This window comes from Sardina pilchardus, chromosome 9 (genome assembly GCF_963854185.1).
Source record: "Sardina pilchardus chromosome 9, fSarPil1.1, whole genome shotgun sequence".
In the NCBI taxonomy this organism is placed as follows: Eukaryota; Metazoa; Chordata; class Actinopteri; order Clupeiformes; family Clupeidae; genus Sardina; species Sardina pilchardus.
In genome coordinates, this window is record NC_085002.1 from 26,610,382 (window position 1) to 26,630,483 (window position 20,102).

General features: G+C 43.3%; 1 protein-coding gene across 1 annotated transcript; it reads right to left on the reverse strand.

Annotated features, from left to right (window-relative positions):
* Positions 1–1,908: 1,908 nt before the first annotated feature.
* taf4a (TAF4A RNA polymerase II, TATA box binding protein (TBP)-associated factor) lies at positions 1,909–19,536 on the reverse strand. Its single transcript, XM_062544455.1, has 16 exons — positions 19,455–19,536; positions 18,341–19,051; positions 17,901–18,040; positions 16,252–16,371; positions 13,552–13,665; positions 13,133–13,255; positions 12,720–12,809; positions 11,859–12,042; positions 10,430–10,558; positions 10,021–10,069; positions 8,583–8,752; positions 7,019–7,149; positions 5,361–5,486; positions 4,843–4,899; positions 4,035–4,154; positions 1,909–2,298 (listed from the first exon to the last, which is right to left on the reverse strand). The coding sequence occupies exons 2-16, from the start codon at positions 19,020–19,022 to the stop codon at positions 2,143–2,145; spliced, it is 2,391 nt and encodes a 796-aa protein (XP_062400439.1). The 5' UTR covers positions 19,023–19,051; positions 19,455–19,536; the 3' UTR covers positions 1,909–2,142.
* Between the last annotated feature and the right edge of the window lie 566 nt (positions 19,537–20,102).

Here is a 20,102-nt window from a genome sequence, read left to right on the forward strand (position 1 = left end):
GGTTAAATTAATTGTTGTTGGATAGACTGGATGAATCATGCACATCTCTCGCCATCAACTGATAATCAGATCCGTCAAACCGCAGGCCCAGAAGGTCCTTCAACATGTCCAGCTGGCAATGCCCGTACGATGTCGGACACTTGGGCACTAACACGCACGAGCCACAGGGACGGAGGCAGACTAGAAGGCGTGCCACGGCTCTTTGCCTGTTATTTGGGAATTAGCTTACGGAGATAAAGCTCCTGCTGTGGTGGCGAGGGGCCCGGTGTTATTATCGACAACGAGAGACCATTTCCCCTCATACCCTGCTTACCATCCCCACGCCAAGCGGGCGCTGTAGCTAGGCAACAGAGTGGCCGCACCAGCCATTTCCTCTTGTACTCGAGAGGGAGCTTATGTGGACTTAAAGTCCCAAGGAACTGTGGCAGTCGGCCATCGAGAGGAGAATTACCCGGGAAATCGCTGGCTTGTGTCTACACACGGAGGAGGGCAAGCTTCTCCACAAAGACCATCTCACACTCAATGGCGGAGCCTGGCACTGCATCCATCTACTACAGAGTGACTGAAGACTTGTCAAATAGTGCCGTCCAAGAAAGACTGTTCAAATAGTGCTGATCTCCAACAGAGGCTCACAGAGGAGTAAAAGCATGGTTGTCCTTCATAATTGTTTGCCAGCTAGATTGGCTTTTCAGCTTCAACTAGGAAACCCCACTCCAAAGGCTACCTCTTGATTATCAATGTTGTCTTCCTCCATAATTTATAAACTTCTCTGCTTGTAGGCCACTTTGAACATAGTGATACATGTTGAACTCCTTTGAAAGTTCTTTGACCACTGACTGCAGGGCATTTTTTTCATTTCATTTTCCATTTCTGCCTTCTGGATTCTCTACGAAACAGGCTTCTGTGAGCAACCCCATGGTGTGCAGTAGTCTACTCGCCCTGGATTTACCCTTGGCAGAATAGAGTTAATCCATCCACACCAGTCAGCTGACTAAACTTTGAAATGTCGACGTTATAATTTCAGTTGAAGGCAGGCCTTGGATAAAAGAATCAGGAAGGAACTACCATCCAGACATGGCCTACACGAGGCCTTCAACTAGTCTTCACTTGAGACAAAAAAAAAAAAGCGATGTCTTTGTAATGACAACACAAGACCTCTGTCAATCACTACAACATAAAATGCCGGAATATTTCGCATAAAAATTGAATGTTTGATCTCATATTCCGAAAAGGTATCCTGCAGGACTAAGTCAGCGCTGAAGGAAATGGTGTGTCAGATGGATTATGGTAATGACTCAAAATCAAATCTCTGCAGCAGCGGCGGCGGCTAGCCAGTCGCCCTCCACAGGAGCCAGCATTAGCCTGTGAATCGGCAGGGCGTCTGAATCAAAAGAACTCGCGGACGTGCCTCCTGCCAAAAGAAAAAGGAAAAGAAAAAAAAAAGAAAAAGACGTGACAGGTGAAGAGTGATGATGGAAGAGGATAAACTTCTCTCAGAAGCGGCGTGGCAGTGGTTTAGATAGATACACATATTTGACAGAGCAAGACTGTTCCGGAGGCGCAGCCTGATATTAACACACCGTTCATTCAATTTCAGTCGGCAGGGTCAGATCACGAAATACGGCGTGATACTGCCACCTGGTGGGCAATCGCCACATCTATACCACGGACACTATAAGTGGTGAAATGCTGACAAAATCTTACTGTGTAATTGATCCCTGAAGTGATTTGAAGCTATAAAAATTGTAACAATGGCATTCTCCCCTGGAACCGGTCTTGAATAAAAACCGATATATTTCAGACCTTTTAAGCCATGGCATCTTTTTTGACCCCTGGCTAGCCGACGAAGTAATTAAGACAGTTGTCATTACATATGTAATGCCTAAGAATAGAAATGACATTAACTCCTTCTATAGAAACTCTGTCGGTTTTATTCTTTCCAAAACATTTTTTTTTAGAAACATCACAGATATAAAAACAGATTCCGTACTCAGGATTCACAGTATTGTTTGTACAATAGGTCATTTTGCATATTTTACGAGGAAAAAAAAAATCCCTGGGCTGTAGTAGGCAAAACAAAAAGAAACATGTAAAATATATATTTTTAAAAGTGAAACTGTCGTGATGGTGTGGTCGTGGCGTCTACTTGAGGAGGGCGCGGTAGAGGAGCTGGGAGTGGCTAGAGGAGCCCTCGTTCTCCAGGCAGAAGAGCAGGTCCCTGAGGTTGATACGAGTGATGCGCTGACGGGTGAACTGCCTGGACGAACCCGAGGCAGAGCTGGCCGAGGAGGAAGAGGCCTGAGAGAGAGAGAGGGCGGTAGAGAGAGAGAGAGAGAGGGAGAGAGAGAGAGAGAGAGAGACATTTGTTTATACATTATATGCTGTATCTCTGTTTTCTTTCCTTCATGATACTACGGTGTTATTTGTAACACTAGCTTTGACAACATTGTACCAAACAGTCATGCTAATAAAGCACCTTTGAATTTGAATGAGAGAGAGAGAGCAAGAGAGAGAGCAAGAGAGAGAGAGCAAGACAGAGCGAGAGAGAGTGAGACAGCAAGAGAGAGGATGAGAGAGAGAGAGAGAGAGCGAGAGGGAGAGTGAGAGATATTAAGAGATGGGACACAGTTATGAGAGGGTAGTGTGCAAGAGAAACAGTCTCACATTCAGGTTTCAATAAATGCTAACTGTTTCACATAAAAATGTCCAAATGCAGAATAGGTGCACATAAAAAATATGCATTCCTCCTACAACGCTGTTCCATTATGTATTATAATGTCCAACACACTGCACTGTGCGTATCCTGGCAACTTCATACTGTCTAATCTGCTAGCTCTTTAAGTCATTGTTGTTATAAAGCTGATGCGATGACGTCTATTGGCCTCCTTACACCAAACAACTTTTTACAGGATTTGGGAAGGATTCTTGAAAAATTGGAGTCCCCCCCATTCAAGCCTTACTTAAAAGACCACAATCTTTCAAGAATCTTTCCCAAAATCTGGTTTGGTGTAAGGTGGCCCTATGATGTATTATTCCCCAGTGTGAGGTGGTGGTGGAGGCCTCTCTGGCAACTTCATACTATCTAACCTACTAGATCTTTAAGTCACTGTTGTTAGGAAGCTGGTGTGATGACGTCTATTTAAGCAATAAGCCCTGAGAGACCATGGTTTATACTGAATTTAGAACAACTAAGGGGCGTTGTTAGGCACGACGCAAAGCGGAGCGCCTAAAACCACCCTTAGGCTGTTCCAAATTCAGTATAAACCACGGACTCAAGTGGCTTATTGTTTTTCTAAAGCGGTTACTACGTCAATCGAGCAAGATTTCATGAAACAAGGCACAGCAACGAAAAATGTAACGCTGTATCAATAATCATTCTTCCGCCAAGAAATATATTCCCCTCATATGAATGGTTGCCATTCAACAAGACACAGCTACTCTTAACTTTTGTGCACGTTGTGGTAGCGCATTACTATAGAACGAAATGTGGTCAAGGTGTGTGGTTGTACTGGAATTTACAACGGCATCGAACGCGATTCAGCCAATCATAATCAAGGAGCAGAACTAGCCGTTTTAGAAGATGTATTATCAGGGTTCATACACATTTCCACCAGAGAAGTTCCATGACTTTTCCATGGCTTCTCCATGATTTTTTCACAAATTTCCATGACCTTATATTTCTCAAAACCTCACATTAACTAGTGCTACATTAATAATAGATATGACGCGTGAGATAACGGGATGGTTACCTAGAAGGAATGCTCTCAAAATTTGCTCTCAAGTTTTTTGCTCTCAAGTTTGCCATACGGTTGTGACACAAGTGTGAGACATGACCTGCCTAAATGAGATATGTTTCTGAGTTGAATTGGGTGAAGCAAATTTCCATGACTTTTCCAAAACTTTTGGGGTGTTTTTCGTTTTCCAAAACCTTTCCAGGCCTGGAAATAGGCATTTTCCCATTCAAAACGTATGAACCCAGTATTCCCCAGTGTGAGGTGGTGGTGGTGGTGAGTGAGAGCAGCGTCAGCCCTCACCTCAGCAGCCCCAGAACTGCCGGGGGAGTCCATCTTCTTCCTCTTCCTGGGGCCGATGGCCGCCAGAGCCGTCAGGTTGGCTTCCCTCTGTCTGATCTCAGCCAGCTCCTGCTGCTGCATCTGTTCCACACAAAACACGCACGCACACACACACACAATTAACAACTCTTCTCCACAAACAATCATAACAAATTCAAACCCAGATAGACACCTAAAGACAGACAAGTGCACAGTCACAATATATGATGACAACAAATGCAAAATCTGACAATCTGAGGACATTATTATTAGAAAGATATGGCATCACAAGACCTGAACTGAATAGCCAGTTGTACCGTTTTAAATAATCAGTACCCATCTCTGTAATTGCTACCCTACCACTCCATTACCACTGTACACGCACTGCTAATACATGATTATTGGATCACTGCTGCTTTTTATCTGTAAATAATCTTTTTACACTTCTGGGTAGACGACAACTGTATTTCATCTTCTTTGTACAGACATACTGCACAATAATGTTGAAGTGATATCCAACTTCACCAAACAACATAAAATATTTCTGAGAATAATCTGATTCGTTTCCACTGCTGCACACCATTGTCACTTGACTGACAGAATGGTCAGAAAAAAACTTTAAGGCTCTCACACCTTATGTGAGATTTGAGCTTGACACAGGGGAACACAAAATAATGCCAGGGCAAGCAGAGATTAAAAAGACACACACTCTGTACTGCCAACACACACAGACCAACTCTCTTGTCTGGTTTAACACATCTGTACACATACAGCATATGGATTGTCCTACCTCTTTGGCTTTTTGTTTTAAACGCAGCTGTTCAGGGTCCTCTTGTCGCGCTCGAGACTGGAGAAGAAAAAGGGGGAAAAAAACAGACATAAACTCGGTGCACTTACACAGGTTCATCACAAGGAGCTGCCACTGGACAGGTAATTACGCTACAAGCGCTGCCCCCTTTGATGTTTTCCTGCCTGACCTCTCTCAGTCCCACTCCCTACAGAAACTAGAAATGAATGCAGTCTGAAACCTCCGGTACGTAGTCAAGTGACTCAGAGCTGAGGATGACCAGTAACCTGGTAATAACTGACCAGATTGTGACCTACCTTACCAAGTAAAGCCTACCTTACACTCACAGACTTTGACAAGATTTGATAAAGATTCTTGAAAGATTCTAGCGTGCGTGCGTGCGTGCGTGCGTGCGTGCGTGCGTGCGTGCGTGTGTCCTTAGATATAAGACAAGGAATCTACACTGAATGGAGTATGCGAATCTGTGTGTGTGTGTGTGTGTGTGTGTGTGTGTGTCTCACCTTAGCTGCCTTCATGAGGATCTCTCTCTCCTGCTCCTCCTTGCGCTGCTTCTCCATCTGGTCCAGCTGCTCAAAGAACTTGAGCTGCAGCCGCACGTCGCTGGCCTGCTCATAGTGACTGCCCTCCTGCAACACACACCAGCCAGCTGCACATTACGATCACACACACTGGCACACACTGTACACACCGTATGGAGGAGGACTCGTGATGGAGCAGAGCAGAGGTTCTCAAGACTGTGGTACGAGTACCACTGGTGGTAACGCGGACTCTCTGTCGTGGTACTCTGGGAGTCTCATTTCATGAAGACAAAACAATCACATCAAATGATATGAAAATATAAAATGAAAAATCGTTACATTTAAAACTAGTTTTTATCTTTCTTGAAAAACAAAACAAAACAATGCAAAACAGTATGTGCAGTGTAAAAGTTGGCCTACGCTACTGTATTTTAATGCTGCTCGTAATGGTGGTACTTGGAGTCAATTTGTAGAGAAGTTAGTTCGGGGTGGGTGTGAACACTGAGGAGTCATCCGATTAGAATGAAAATAAAGAAGGTCCAGACAGCCAGTTTCTTCAGGGAGTTGTATTAAATAGTGGTCAGTACAAGGCACTTAAATTGTCTAGGAATATGTGTGTGGTTCTGCAATTTAAACACACAGAAAATAATCCACATTAGCATTATATGTAATGTCTCTTATAAACCTCTCTATTAATCAAGTTCTACCGTGTACAAGCGCCCTCGTGAGGCCAGAAAAGACGGTATTATACCATGCCTATAGAACGTGATTCACACGTGTACTCAAGCTGACCAACATACAACGATACGTCTATTAACTTGTACTTAACTTGGCCATATCAATTCACATTTACAATCATGACATGGTACTATTTCCATACAAGGAAAGACATACACACATGTACAATAACAAAATAGTGTTCAAACGAACTTAGCAATTTAGCATGTATAATTCACATAACATTACCAAAAGGGCTAAGCTAATTTACAAACGGTTTCATGCAGCTTCATTAAACTAAATCACCACCGTCATTACAGGCATGAAACAAGGATACATTACAGGCATGAAACAAAGATACAGTAGGAATACGGAGGGTTACTTACTTAATAATGGACGCACACAAAAATATAACAATCACCGAATCTGCCACTCCATCACTAAACTCGCGGGGCTTAACTGAAAGGGAACGTAACTACTTGGTCACATGACCGCTTCTAATACCATATATGGCCTTTTTAACACAATTGTTCTCGGAGGTTCTTACTTAGTAAAGAAAAAACACCATCAACAATAATGTAACAAAAATCATTTACTTTACAAAAATGTGTTCTGAAAAAGCTAAATCTGTCCCTTGTAAATTGAGCACATTAATAAACCGGCAAATAACTGCAGTCATGCTCCCAGCAGGATGCAAAACAGAACCACAAATGACATTTAGCACATCTGAGAAAGAACATCTGCTCCACGCTTACACAGCACCACTTAGTGCCTTTATCAACACCACCACATCATCATAATTGTGTTGAGATACAAAACAAACAAAAAAAAGAAGGAAAGAAAAATGCTTTTCAGTGCATCATAAAACAGCACACCTCTAGAATCAGAGCACCAAGTGAGAGTTGCCTTGCCCCCTGACTGACCTTGAGGTTGAAGTTCTTGTGCTGGGCGGCGGCCGACACCTTCTCCAGGAGGCTGGAGAGCCGCTGCTGTGTGGCGTGGGACACGAACGTCACCACGTCAGGCCCCAGATCAGCGATGCCGTGCTTCTTTCCTGTGGGGGGGGGGGGGTCACAGTAATTTTCCGCATTGTGTATAAGCCGCAGGACAGTGTTTTATGCAAGTTAAAAGAAACAAAACCACAACGTTTTTAAATCTGATCTTGAGTCAATACAGGTAACCTCATTCAAGGTTGTACAACATCTTATTCAAAAGAGAGAAATAAAACAGGCTTAAAGCAAAAATCTTTTTTCCAAATTCTTATTTGGACCAAGAAGGGACCATGTGACTTTGCAAAATCACTCCAAGTCATTAAAGGAGAATTCCGGTGTGAAATTGAGCTTAACTGTACCGAAACATGTTAAGGTGTACTCACACGTGTTTTAGACGCACTTTCACTCACCCCCAGCATTCTGAACTCCTCCGTTTTCAGCCTAGCTTACAGTAGGCTTGAAGCTATTAGATTGGGCATTACGTAGCCTATGCAGCTAAATCGCTATTTTTAAACCATTAAAAAGGTCCCAAGTAACTCCACACTGCATTGGTAGACTTCTGAGGGTCCTGACATTTAAAACGAGATACTGAGAACTTTGGAAATGCACAGGAAGTTTATTAAAAAAAAGACTGTTTACAAGCAGTGCCTTCATAGAATCTCTCCACTGGGCGCCATCTTGGAATCAAGTCGCGATAAGCCGACTGACGAGCACGAACGAACAGGAAGGACAGGGGAACATATTGCTAAAGTAATTCCATAGGAAATATATAGTTATACTGTCTACATGAGCATGATGAGTAACAAAGCTCAAAATGTTTGCAATATGTCCCCCTGTCTTTCCTGTTCGTTTGTGCTCGTCAGTCGACTTATCGCGACTTCACCACAAGATGGCGCCCAGCGGAGAGATTCTATGAAGGTACTGCTTGAATAAACAGTCTTTTTTAATAAACTTCCTGTGCACTTCCAAAGTTCTAAATATCTCGTTTTAAATGTCAGGACCCTCAGAAGTCAACCAATGCAGTGTGGAGTTACTTGGAACCTTTTTAATGGTTTAAAAATAGCGATTTAGCTGCATAGGCTACGTAATGCCCAATCTAATAGCTTCAAGCCTACTGTAAGCTAGGCTGAAAACGGAGGAGTTCGGAATGCTGGGGGTGAGTGAAAGTGCGTCTAAAACACGTGTGAGTACACCTTAACATGTTTCGGTACAGTTAAGCTCAATTTCACACCGGAATTCTCCTTTAAGGAAAATGCTACAGCACTGTAGATTAAAAAAAAAAAGTCCTTAGACCTGTATGTAGCATGATGCACTGTGTATTTTGCACAGTGTAGCATCCTGTTTTCTAGCTGATTATTTGTTCTGCATCTTTCCAGGCCACTCCAGAAAACGACATACTAACGCCGTGCAATAGACTGTATGATTATAGATTGTATGTTTGCATTCATCCAGGGCCTAGGTTGGGTGAGTGCGCAGCATGGGGTCAGAGTCTCACCTATCTCCATTATCCTCCGGGTCAACATGGCAGTGTGAAGGAACGCCTCGTCCTTACACGAGCGCATCACCGTGCCCACCAGCTCCGAGTTGGTTGCCAGGATACGGGCGCTCTCCTCGGACAGGTTCACCCCGGCCATGGAGGCCACGTCATTGATGTCGTCGTCATCCCTGGAACAGTGCGTGCAAACGAGGGGTTAATTAAACTAGGGCCACACATTCAAAACAGTGTGCCTGGACTCCACACAGTTAGCTCTGGCTTTCCAAGGGTCAGGCCTGCCACTTCATGACCATATGTACAGTCTGCTACAGGCAACTGCTAATACACTGCATATATTTATATTTAGGTGTAAACCACCTTCTGAAAACCCCTTTTGGTTAGATGAAAACTGCATTTCGTTGTCTTTGCACTTGTACTCTGCACAATGACAATGAAGTTGAATCTAATCTAACTCTCAAAATGATTGGCAATACAACATGTAATATCAACCTGGCTTCAGGCCATACTGTGAGACTAGAGACGAGTAAAATGGAGCTCCACATCTTTGCTCAACTTTGGCCTAATTAACTTAAAATTGCACTGACGGCCATCAACTGAACAAGTAATGTCAACCACCAGACACTTCACATTAATGGACCTATATGGACTCCGGTGGAGCACTGCTTGGCCTGGAGACGGCCCAAATGAGCAGCACTCGCATTTTACTGCTATTGAGGGTTATGACTACGCCATCACCAGTGCTACTTGGAGAGAAAATCCCGCACACTGTCCATTACGCATGCCAAACATTTATTACTACATTTCATGTCATGTAGACCTTCCTAACCTGAAATTCACCTGAGGTAAATTCAGGTAAATTCACCTGAGGAGGGTCAACATGACGGAAACGTTGTGATAATATGTTTGCCAAGCGTAATGGACAGTGTGCGGGATTTTCTCCATGAAGTATAACTGGTAACCTTGACCTTATCCAACACACATGTCCCCACAAAGAGGAGTGCAAAATCAAGAGCGCTTTTGAACTAAACCATAGCCAGTGCCAGAGAGCAGTCTCTACAAGGGACGCAGGGCCACTCCCTAGAGAAACTACACATCACACTAGTCATGAGCGAGTAACGAAGCAGCGCTCAGTCTATGATCCAGACCTGTGCAGTACGTCTAGATTTTTTAAGTTTACTAAACAGAGGATGTTTCCAAAAAACACTGATCAATCGTGTTAAATAATTATGATCTCAATATTGATTAAAATAATCATCCAGACAACATGAGCTCATTAGGATGGGCCATTATGACATGGTATCGATCCCTGCAATACTGTGATCTACACACAGGTTTCCATCCTCGCCAGGGGACAAAAAGGGTGCAAGTATACACACACACACACACACACACACACACACACAAACACACAGGCAAGCAGTCAATTGGTCCTACTCACTTGAAAGTGCCTCCAGCACTGTCTCCTGGTCTGCCTTTTGATACCACACCTATAAGACAGGGAGAGAGAGGGTTGGGTGAGTGTGAGAGGAGTGCGATTTCAGGAGAGTAACTGAGGAATGGTGCTGAGGACCACTAGTTGGGGACTAGTTAAATGCTGATATAAAACAATACCTGTAACCTTAGGCACCACAAACACACTGTGTTAGCTGTGTTAAGCCACACACACACACACACACACACACACACACACACACACACACACACACACACACACACACACACACACACACACACACACACACACACCTGTTAGCAGCTTAGACTATGACTCCGTATTGACAAACCCATGTTATAAACCCAAGCTTAGACTATGACCCCCCCACACACACACACACACACACACACACCTGTTATCAGCTTAGACGGTGGCCCCACAAGCACTCGGTTCTGTGGCTGAGCCCTGAGTGTCACCATCGGGGTCGTTGCCAGGGATACCTGCGATGGCTTGCGTATGGAGCCTGTCTGAGGAGTCCTCAGTACCTAGACAGACAGACAGAGTCAGATACACGTTTCATTGATCATAAGCAACATGCTGCATGGGGAAGGAAGGTATACAGTAATCTCATGTGTATTAGCCGCATTGTGTATAAGCCGCAGGACCGTGTTTTATGCAAGTTAAAAGAAACAAAACCATTTTAATACCATGTATTAACCTCATGGCTGAAGAAATTTTGCAAAATCAATGTGTTCTTGAATTTCCCCTTGGGGATCAATAAAGGATCTATCTCCATCCATCTAGCCATCTCCCTAGCCATCTCTCTAGCCATCTCTCTAGCCATCTCTCTAGCCATCCCTCTATCTGTATAAAGCCGTGGCTTATAGTTGGGAAATTACGGTAATCCTCTAGGCTTGGCTAATGCTTCATTCAAACAGGCAATTCTACAGACTAGACTGTAGAAAACAGACTAGAAAAAGGTGCTTGAAGGCTCTGTCCACCAATCGGGTTTTCTCACTGACCACGTTCCCAGCGCTCAGCACCTCTGAACCCATTCTTTTCTGGAGCGCTCAGATATCTGTTCAACTTCCAAAACAGCGCTAGGCTCCTCAATGTCACATGCTATCCAATTAAAATCGAGGAAGGGGCAGGACATACATGGTCAACGATGTTGGTAGTGGTAGAGCCCAGCCCTATGTGATTAAATATATAATGACTACCGCAAAGAGAATGTAAATTCCAAAGCCTAGAGGGGTGACCTATTCTATTGCAATGCATAGTGAGCCGAGTCCTGACTGATTGCTGCCATTTTGGTTAGCTAATTACTTAGCATTAACCAACATTTCAAAAAGGACGTGCTGACAGACAATTTTGGCAAACCTAGAGAAGCACTAAAAGAAGCACTCTGAAAATGAGGTCGAGTGTTGCCCGTCATGTCCCCAATATTCTCATGCCACTGCAGCTGTGTGTAAATAACAGCCATCACCACTAGTACACCCTACAAAAGTTTGTTTTCTAAGGACACAGACACAGTGAGTGAGTGAGTGTGTGTGTGTGTGTGTGTGTGTGTGTGTGTGTGTGTGTGTGTGTGTGTGTGTGTGTGTGTTAGGTACCAAAAAGGTTAGGTAACAAAAGTTTGTTTTCTAAGGACACAGACACAGTGAGTGAGTGTGTGTGTATGTGTGTGTGTGTGTGTGTGTGTGTGTGTGTGTGTGTGTGTGTGTGTTAGGTACCAAAAAGGTTAGGTAACAAAAGTTTGTTTTCTAAGGACACAGACACAGTGAGTGAGTGTGTGTGTATGTGTGTGTGTGAGTGTGTGTGTGTGTGTGTGTGTGTGTTAGGTACCAGTGTGGTAGGCTGCAGGTGTGGGCGTGGGGCAGTGAGGCTGGCAGTGGTGCCCACGGCTGTGGCATTGGGGCCGAGGATGGCGGTGGTGGCAGTGACGGGGCTGGGCGTCAGGCCCTGGCTCTGCAGGATGAAGGCTGCCGAGTCCGGGGTGAGCTGGCGCAGAGCAGGAAGACTTCTCTGGAGCAGGAGAGAACAGAACACACACACACACACACACACATTTAACATGTTGGGTCCTCCTCATCCAATGGCACTTTCAAATCAAGATTAAAAGTCCTCTAAGCACTAGTCAAGTTTGTAGTAGACAGATTTCTACACCAACACACACAGAAACAAATGGCTTTCTGCCATTTTTTCTTGGGCAGATGTGTGACTGATGCCTAGACCCAGGGTCCATCACAACACAGTGTATTTCTCTTTTTTTAGACTGGAATCACACCAACAACTTTATGAGCAACAAAGCATCTAAGATCCAAGGCAAATCATTTAGAACACTCTTCCATTACAGAAGACATTCTAACAAAGATCCTTCATTACTAACAAGATAGAGCAACATAATGCATCTCTATGGAAGCAAAATTCAAACAGTTCCTGTCTGCTTAAAGAGGGATTTCGCTCCCCTTTGCGAAAACAGAACGCGGAAATGTCCGAACGTTTGCGCCTCTCGCTCCGCTTTAACCCTCTCTGATTCTAAATGACAATTCTACTGTTTTGCATAGCAATTCTGTCATCTAGTTTGACATGGATAACAAATACCAGTCTTTGCTGTGTGGTTGGCTTTTCTTATGCCTTTGCTGTCATGTAATTATATAAAAAAGGGGAGGAGAATGTGCAAACAGAAACATAAATCTTACCTTAAGAAAAGGCACAAGATAAGGTTGGGGTGAGGAGTTCAGCTCCCGGTACAACCGGCTGGTGAAGTCTTCAGGTTCAATCTTCCCCTCCTGTTCACATAGAATGATCACAATGAGACTTTTCTACATCTCAAACATGTCTTACCCTTGTAATATCCCTTGCTTCTCTACAAAGCATTTAATCATCATTGACTGGTGAACTTGTGGTAAACTTCATGGCAGTGGGAAATATGAATTCCATGTGATGAAACTGACAGAAAGAGTGACACTGATGGATAATGTGATTTGGTATAGGGTAGATTTACTATGCTGGAAAATTTTAGACCCCCCCCCCAAAAAAAAAAAACCCACCACCTACTTCTGTAGAAATACCTGGTTTATTTCACCCTGTGTACCCTGTCGTTGACACTTACCAGAAGTTTCCGCACTAGGTCTTTCACATTGGCTGCCGTCTCTGTGGACTGCTTTCCACTGCATGCCAACTTGATCAATGTCGATAGGAAGTTCTTACATTTCTTCACATTCTCCATGGTCTCCTACAAATAAAATGAAGAATAAAATGTTTGTTATATTACTGTAGTGAGTTCACACTGATATGCGACTACAACTAATTTCAAACCTCAAACAATTCTTACATCAGGCAGAAAATATATTGGCCTGAGGCTGTTTCCATTAAAGGTATAATACACAAGATCCTAACATTCAGAGTTGTTCAAAGCTGAGGCATGATTTAGGACTAGACTGTGCATTCATGCTAATAGTTAGCCGAATCCCCCACTATACATAGACACAGACACACACACACACACACACACACACTCCCGAGGGCTACCTGGGCAACGACGGTTCTGTTAGGTGTCGCTGCAATCCTCTGAGGTGTTGTCTGCTGCACCGTTGTCCCCACAGAAGGAGTCACTGTCGCCCCAGCAGCCGCTGAGACTGGATGCTGCACAGACACAAACACAACATACAATTTTGACCACAATTTCCTGCATCAAACTCTCGTTGCCACAACTACCATAACACACCCCACAAGTTCCTGCTGCAGTTTTGTAATTGTTCCCATAGGAAATGAAATACTCACTACCATTTTAACCACATTACAATTTAAACAAGCACAATTTAAACTGCAATTTTCGATCATTCCCATGGTAACGTCAGTCACATTCAACCAAAATAACCTTGCAGGATCCTGTAGGGACTGTATTGTGATCTAGTCAAGGAGAAAGAAAGTCCTAACCCTTCATATGGGCTTATATACAGAATTAACTATGTCTATGCTATATAAATAAACAGACTTGACTTGACTATGTTATCAACAATCACATTGTATTGTATATTCACAATACATTATCAAATGTAACCATTTCATGCCACCGCTTTAGAAGGAGGTCAGACGAAAAGTTAAAGAAGAAAAAAGCTTGAGACAGGGCTCCAGAGTGCGACCAATTTGGTCGCATATGCGTCCAAAATTTTCAAGAGTGCGCCTGAAAAAAATTCTAAGTCGCACTGGTGCACCTGACGCTGCTCGGGTGAAAGCATGAATTTCTTTCACTAGTTTTCATTGTACTGTTTGCAACTTTACCAAACTGTATAAAAGACGACTAGCTAAGTTAGAATGAAATCTGGTTAGCATAAGTTACTGCACAAATTTGATTAAAACTCTTGCATTCAAGTTGACTGATCATCTCAATGTTTTCCAAATCCAAGACTCAAAAGGGCCTGTCCCAAGGAGAAAAAGTATTAGCCTACCTTGAAACACACGTGGGGAGACTGAACAGTCCAACCAGTAGGCTATACTATAATAATAAGCTAGCCAACTATGCTATGCTACTTTGTTTACTATATTTTGAGGCTTCAAGCCTACACCTGAATTTAAGAGGCGGAGTTGTTGTAATATGAATTGTCATGAATGTCATGAATATCAGAAATGTCAGTATAATATATAAAGAATTATATATATATATACGTGTATATATATGAAGGCCTATATTCCTTAGCCTACTGTGTTTCAAATAAAGACAAGCTTTTTCTACGCCTTATAGTTAAAAAATCATTCAAGGTGACCTTTTGGCATTAAAGGCGATGCAAAGAAAAATGTGGGTGTACCTAAATTTTGCGCTGGTGCACCTAAAAAAAAGCTAGGCGCACCAGTGCAATCAATACAAAAAGTTAGTCTGAAGCCCTGTTGAGAGCAATTTACATATTTCCTTCTAACACGCATATCTTCCCACATGCCATGTTCCGATTAACTAACACCAGACACGCAAGATGAATGTCATGGCTCATGTAGAACGCCAATATCACAACTGATAACATATATGAAACAGCATAAAGGCCTTTAACAGAAAGGCATTTCCCTTAACAAATCTAAGGGCAAAGATTTAAAGGCACACGTTTATCATTTGAAAAATAAGCCTATTTGCCATTAAAGCAACTGGTGTCACACACTTCCAGTGAATTAGACAGACAGTGTTGGACTGGGTCATGGGTACTAGGGTCATGGGTAGGGTTCAAACCTTTACTTACGATTCACCGTAAAACTCAGCAGAACAACACAGTACATCTTAGTTATTTGCGTCGATGTTTTATTTAAGAGCAACCATGTAGGTTAGCCTTCCAAGTTACAGAATAGAAACTAATGTGTTAACTTATGGCTAATTTCTATGAGAAAATCCATAGAGATGCTAATGGTTAGCATAAAAGTAAAAATCTTTTCAAAGTCTTCTGGTGTACGGATGCCATTAGTCGCCGTTTCAGTTTCAAAATGACTGGGTGTTATGCCTTCACAATGTAAGTTAGAGTCATTACTTCGCCTGTGACATTACTGATCATGTGGACATTTTGCGGAGGCACTCAGTCTAGGAGTGACGGTGTGTCGCATCTGATTGCATCACGGAAACACTGAATGGTTTTAAAATTGATCGAAACGACACTCGACATCTCAACCTTCAAATTCAAAAGTAGAATCAACCATGCAGCCACACCCCCAAAGTCATATCCAGCAGGCATGCCAAGAGAGGGGGAAAAACACACACACACACGGGTGTTTAGGTGCGGCGTGTCAACATTAGCCTCTCTCTCCAAACTTGAAGCTACAGCCAAAAAAAGTTAAACTCGATTAACTAGAACCCCCTCCTGTTTCCCTGGAAAATACTGATGTGTTCATTCATTCACGTCAGTTATTTCTCTATGTTCACGTCTAGCCGTCTGTTCTGTTTAGTAGCCTAGCTCGCAGTAGGAGTGGTTTCAAAATAAAAGCACCCCCAAAACAGAACTGGAATGTAATTAATGTAAATAATGTAATTGAAGAAAGATCGAAAATCGAATTGTGACGATAAAACTGAAACTGAAGCGAAGTATGGTGACACCCCTATGAATCGGCTATATGGTTTAAAAAAAAGCTACAAATGCAATACCTTGTAAAATCGCAACTAATACACAATACAATACATTTGAATACCTTTTAACGGCATTCATTTTTGCTAACTTCATTTACTGTGGATACCCTGTAGACAGATGTGTGCTGTACCTGTAAGACAGGTGGTCTCTGCAGGGTAGTGGTTGCCGGGGCAGAGATGGGAGTGGGTGAGCCCTGCCTGTTCACGGTCAGCGGGGCCACTGGGCGGGCAACAATGGGGGTCCCAGGAGCCTATGAGAAGAACGGAGCAGAAATGAAGGGTGGGTCAACATCTGAGCAGCCAAATCGTAGATTCATCACAGGCACAGTACTACCGTACTCTGATGTAGTCTAGATTTTTCAACAAAAAATAGGACCAGTTATTTTTTTTGTGACTTCAGTGACCATCAGAGGTTCCGCTCCAAGTCACATGTCAAACTCCCTGATTTCCTGCCCTCCACTGACTAAAAAGCCACATTTCCATGACCTGTACAACTGAATGGGGGGAAAAAACTACTGTTGCTCTGCGCACACAACAAACACATACATTTGTGAGCTTTAATCTCTAGTCTCAGACACTTTCAGTCTTTAACTTTAAAGTTACCAATGATAAAATATTATAGTGCATAGTTATGACCAGATAACTCTAGGCCTCATACATTCATTACAAGGTGTTGACAAGCAAGGATATTCAAGTAGGCTAATGATTATGTATGTATTGGGGGGTATGAGCTTTTCATGCCTTTAATCAGACAGGATAGTGGAGAATAACAGGAAGTGAGTGGGAGAGAGTGTCAGGGTGGGATCTGGAAAGGTCCACAGGTCGCCGTCGTATGGTGCAGGTGCTAGGAAAATATTGCTTTAACATGCTACAAACATGTCTGGAATTGACATTTCAAGTGTAATATTCCATGACCCATGGAAGCCCTGTGACCAAGACTGGTCTGGGGTTGTGAGCAGTTTGCTCTAGTTCTACAGAAAACATAGGCCAGTGTTATACTTCAGCATATCCGATGGTCCACTAAAGCCTACCTTACACTGACAGACTATGACAAGATTTGGGAAAGATTCTTGAAAGATTGTAGTCTTTTGAGAACAGTAAAGCTTGAATGAGGGGCATTAGTTAAAAGACCACAATCTTTCAAGAATCTTTCGCAAATATTGTTAAAGTCCGTCACTGTAAGGTAGGCTTTAGGTACACATGACCAAATGTTATCAGCAGAGGGAGACCCCTCATTTTTTTCCCCTAAAGGGACAAGATTACACAAGAACTACTACTTGTCCATGGTGTCTGCACTCTACAACTTCTCAATATGCTTGGTATAGCCAATAGCATCAGATCTGCAGTATACTGGAAATGTGCAGTGTACTTCACCTTGACCATACTTACTTACCATATTCACTATGGACTTATGGTCTACTTTAAAATGGACAGGTGTTGAGCATTCTTTCTGCAAAGCGCACTGGCACTAGCCTGGGTGTTCCCATCCTGCCTTGCGCGGTGATTTCAATCACGCAGCTAAGGCAGTCTGGAAACTAACACCCACATTTTCGCCTGATGTTAGCAACCAATCACAGAACAGGGGAGAAAGCAAGACCATGATGAGCTATGCACAGACGCATTTGATAGACATCCGTGGCGCCCAATGAACGGATCTGGGCATTTTTTTTTTTTCAAATACGAGAAAATGAACGTCTGGTTGCCAGACCACGTCTCATTTGAGAAGTGGTAGGCGCTAGCCAGGCTACACTGGCACTGGGTATTGGCGTTTATTTTTTACCTTCGCTGGCGTGGAGCTGGTGGGCGTGCTGGGCCGAGGTGCCATGGCGCTCTGTGATTTGGCCTGGGCCTGCATCTGAGCCAAGGTCTGCTGGGGTATCATCAGGAGCTGTCCATTCTGATTACGGACAAGAACCATGCCTGGAAGGGAGCAAAAAAGACAAACTAAGAACACACATACACTCGAGTCTTGATGGGTAGGATAGGATAGGATAAAAGTCCATGTCTGTCGATCATGATGATTCTTTAGTGATAGTAAGATCATATCCATTACATTACATTGCATCACATTACATTTCATTTGGCTGACGCTTTTCAACCAAATATCCATAGTAATAGTAGGCCACTCATGTGAATCTTAATGGAAATGGTAACAAAGGTCTAGTCTAGTGCAAACACCTAGTGTAGGGACCGGTCTAGATGATGCTACGTGTGAATTACCTGGTGGGAGCTGGATGTTCTGGACATTAGCAGGCGGATTTGTTGTCCCGGACTGAGGCATCCGGGGAGCGAACACCTGTGGCGCTATAGCCCGGATACCGCCCTGACTGACGACTGAAGGAGTCATAACAGCTGTCGGGGAAATCGTCCTCGATACGGTTTGTAAAAGCGGACTCTGTAAAGTTCCTTGTGAAGTTGTGACGATGTGTGTGGTCGTCGTCACTTGACTTCCGTTTGAAATTGCGCCAGAAGTCCCCATTTGCACAGGCGGCCTTATAGTTACCGAAGTAGACCCGCCACCCAAACTGGGAGATGAAACAGTGTTCTGTGAGTTCATGGGTGTACGAATTACAATATTTGGGCTAGAGGGAATAACGTTGACGTTTGTCTTTCCGTCAGCCATTCCTGGTCCGTTGCTAACTACAGGGGCCGCAGCTGCAGGGTTGCTTGTAATGTTCACGTTGGGGCCACTTGACAGCGGCGTCCCAGCCAGAGCGACACCGCTCACCTTACTCTGACAGTTCACGTTGTCTCCATTCAAAGTTTGATTAAATATAAACGTTCCAGATCCAGAGACTACGGTCTTCACACTGCCTTGAATAGGTTGTCCCACTGCGTTTTCAGATCCTGCGACTGATGGGACTCCTGTTATTCTTGTTGCTACAGGACTCTGGGACATCATACTAGTGACACTCTTTTGCACTGAAACTCCTGTGCGGCAGTGGAGACAAATGCGCGTGACAAGTCAAAAACGCTATACAATTGATAGGGCATGAAAGTCTTTTGAGTCAATACAACAACTAAAGTGAGCAAAAAAGTTACTTTAAAAGTATAAATATAACTGCTTCACTGCCTCATCTATTACTAGCTAACTAGCTAACACGCTTTCTTTCTATTTAGCAAACAAGCTAGCTTGTTAGCCTACTGCTCTTGCAGTCTCTCATGGAAGTCCGATGTGGCTTTCACTAACGGTAACGTTACTTGCATTGCTCAATCCTCCAAACCTGGCAGCGATATGGTAAGCAACAACTCAGCTCACAAATGTACCCTGACCTGTCTCCCTTATCTCGCAATCCAGTGATCCCACAATATTACAGACAACTTTGTTGTCTACCTCCGTGTTTAATAAAACTGCATCGAGCAGTCCGTGCTCCGCCGCCATCTTCCAAACGCCATCAGTTTCGTGAGGCGGGGTTTTTCAAAATCTTAAATGCGCATGTGCAAGAAGGATGTATACGTAATATCTCATGAAGCGATACGTCTTGTGATTGGTTTGCTCTAGTCCAGGCGGGACAGCAAGCGCGTGAACTGCGCCATCGACTCTCTGAACAGAGGGCTTTGCACAATAGTGTGAGTTGACCACAAAACTCAGACAATGAAAGCATAGGCTACAATGAGCATCACATATTTCAAGAAAAGAAACAAGAGATCATCGACAAACCAACACACTGGTTTATCCTGACTACCCACACAAGGCAGTCTAGCCTTGTCCAAATATTTTTGGAGGCATAGCCTAATTATATCTTTAATTTCATATGTGGCCTAATTGGTGACTATAAAGGATGATCTGAAATTGAAATTGAAACAAATTGGAGATCTTCCATAGTCTTCAAAATAGTCACGGGTGGGTATTATGCTAGCCTACCGCATAGACCTAGGCTATGTTGGCTGGGCCCACAGCTGATTGTTCATTTTTTCATGGTTGTTTATTGTTGTCAACTCACAGAACAAATGGCAAACATTTTAAAGATTTAACATATTT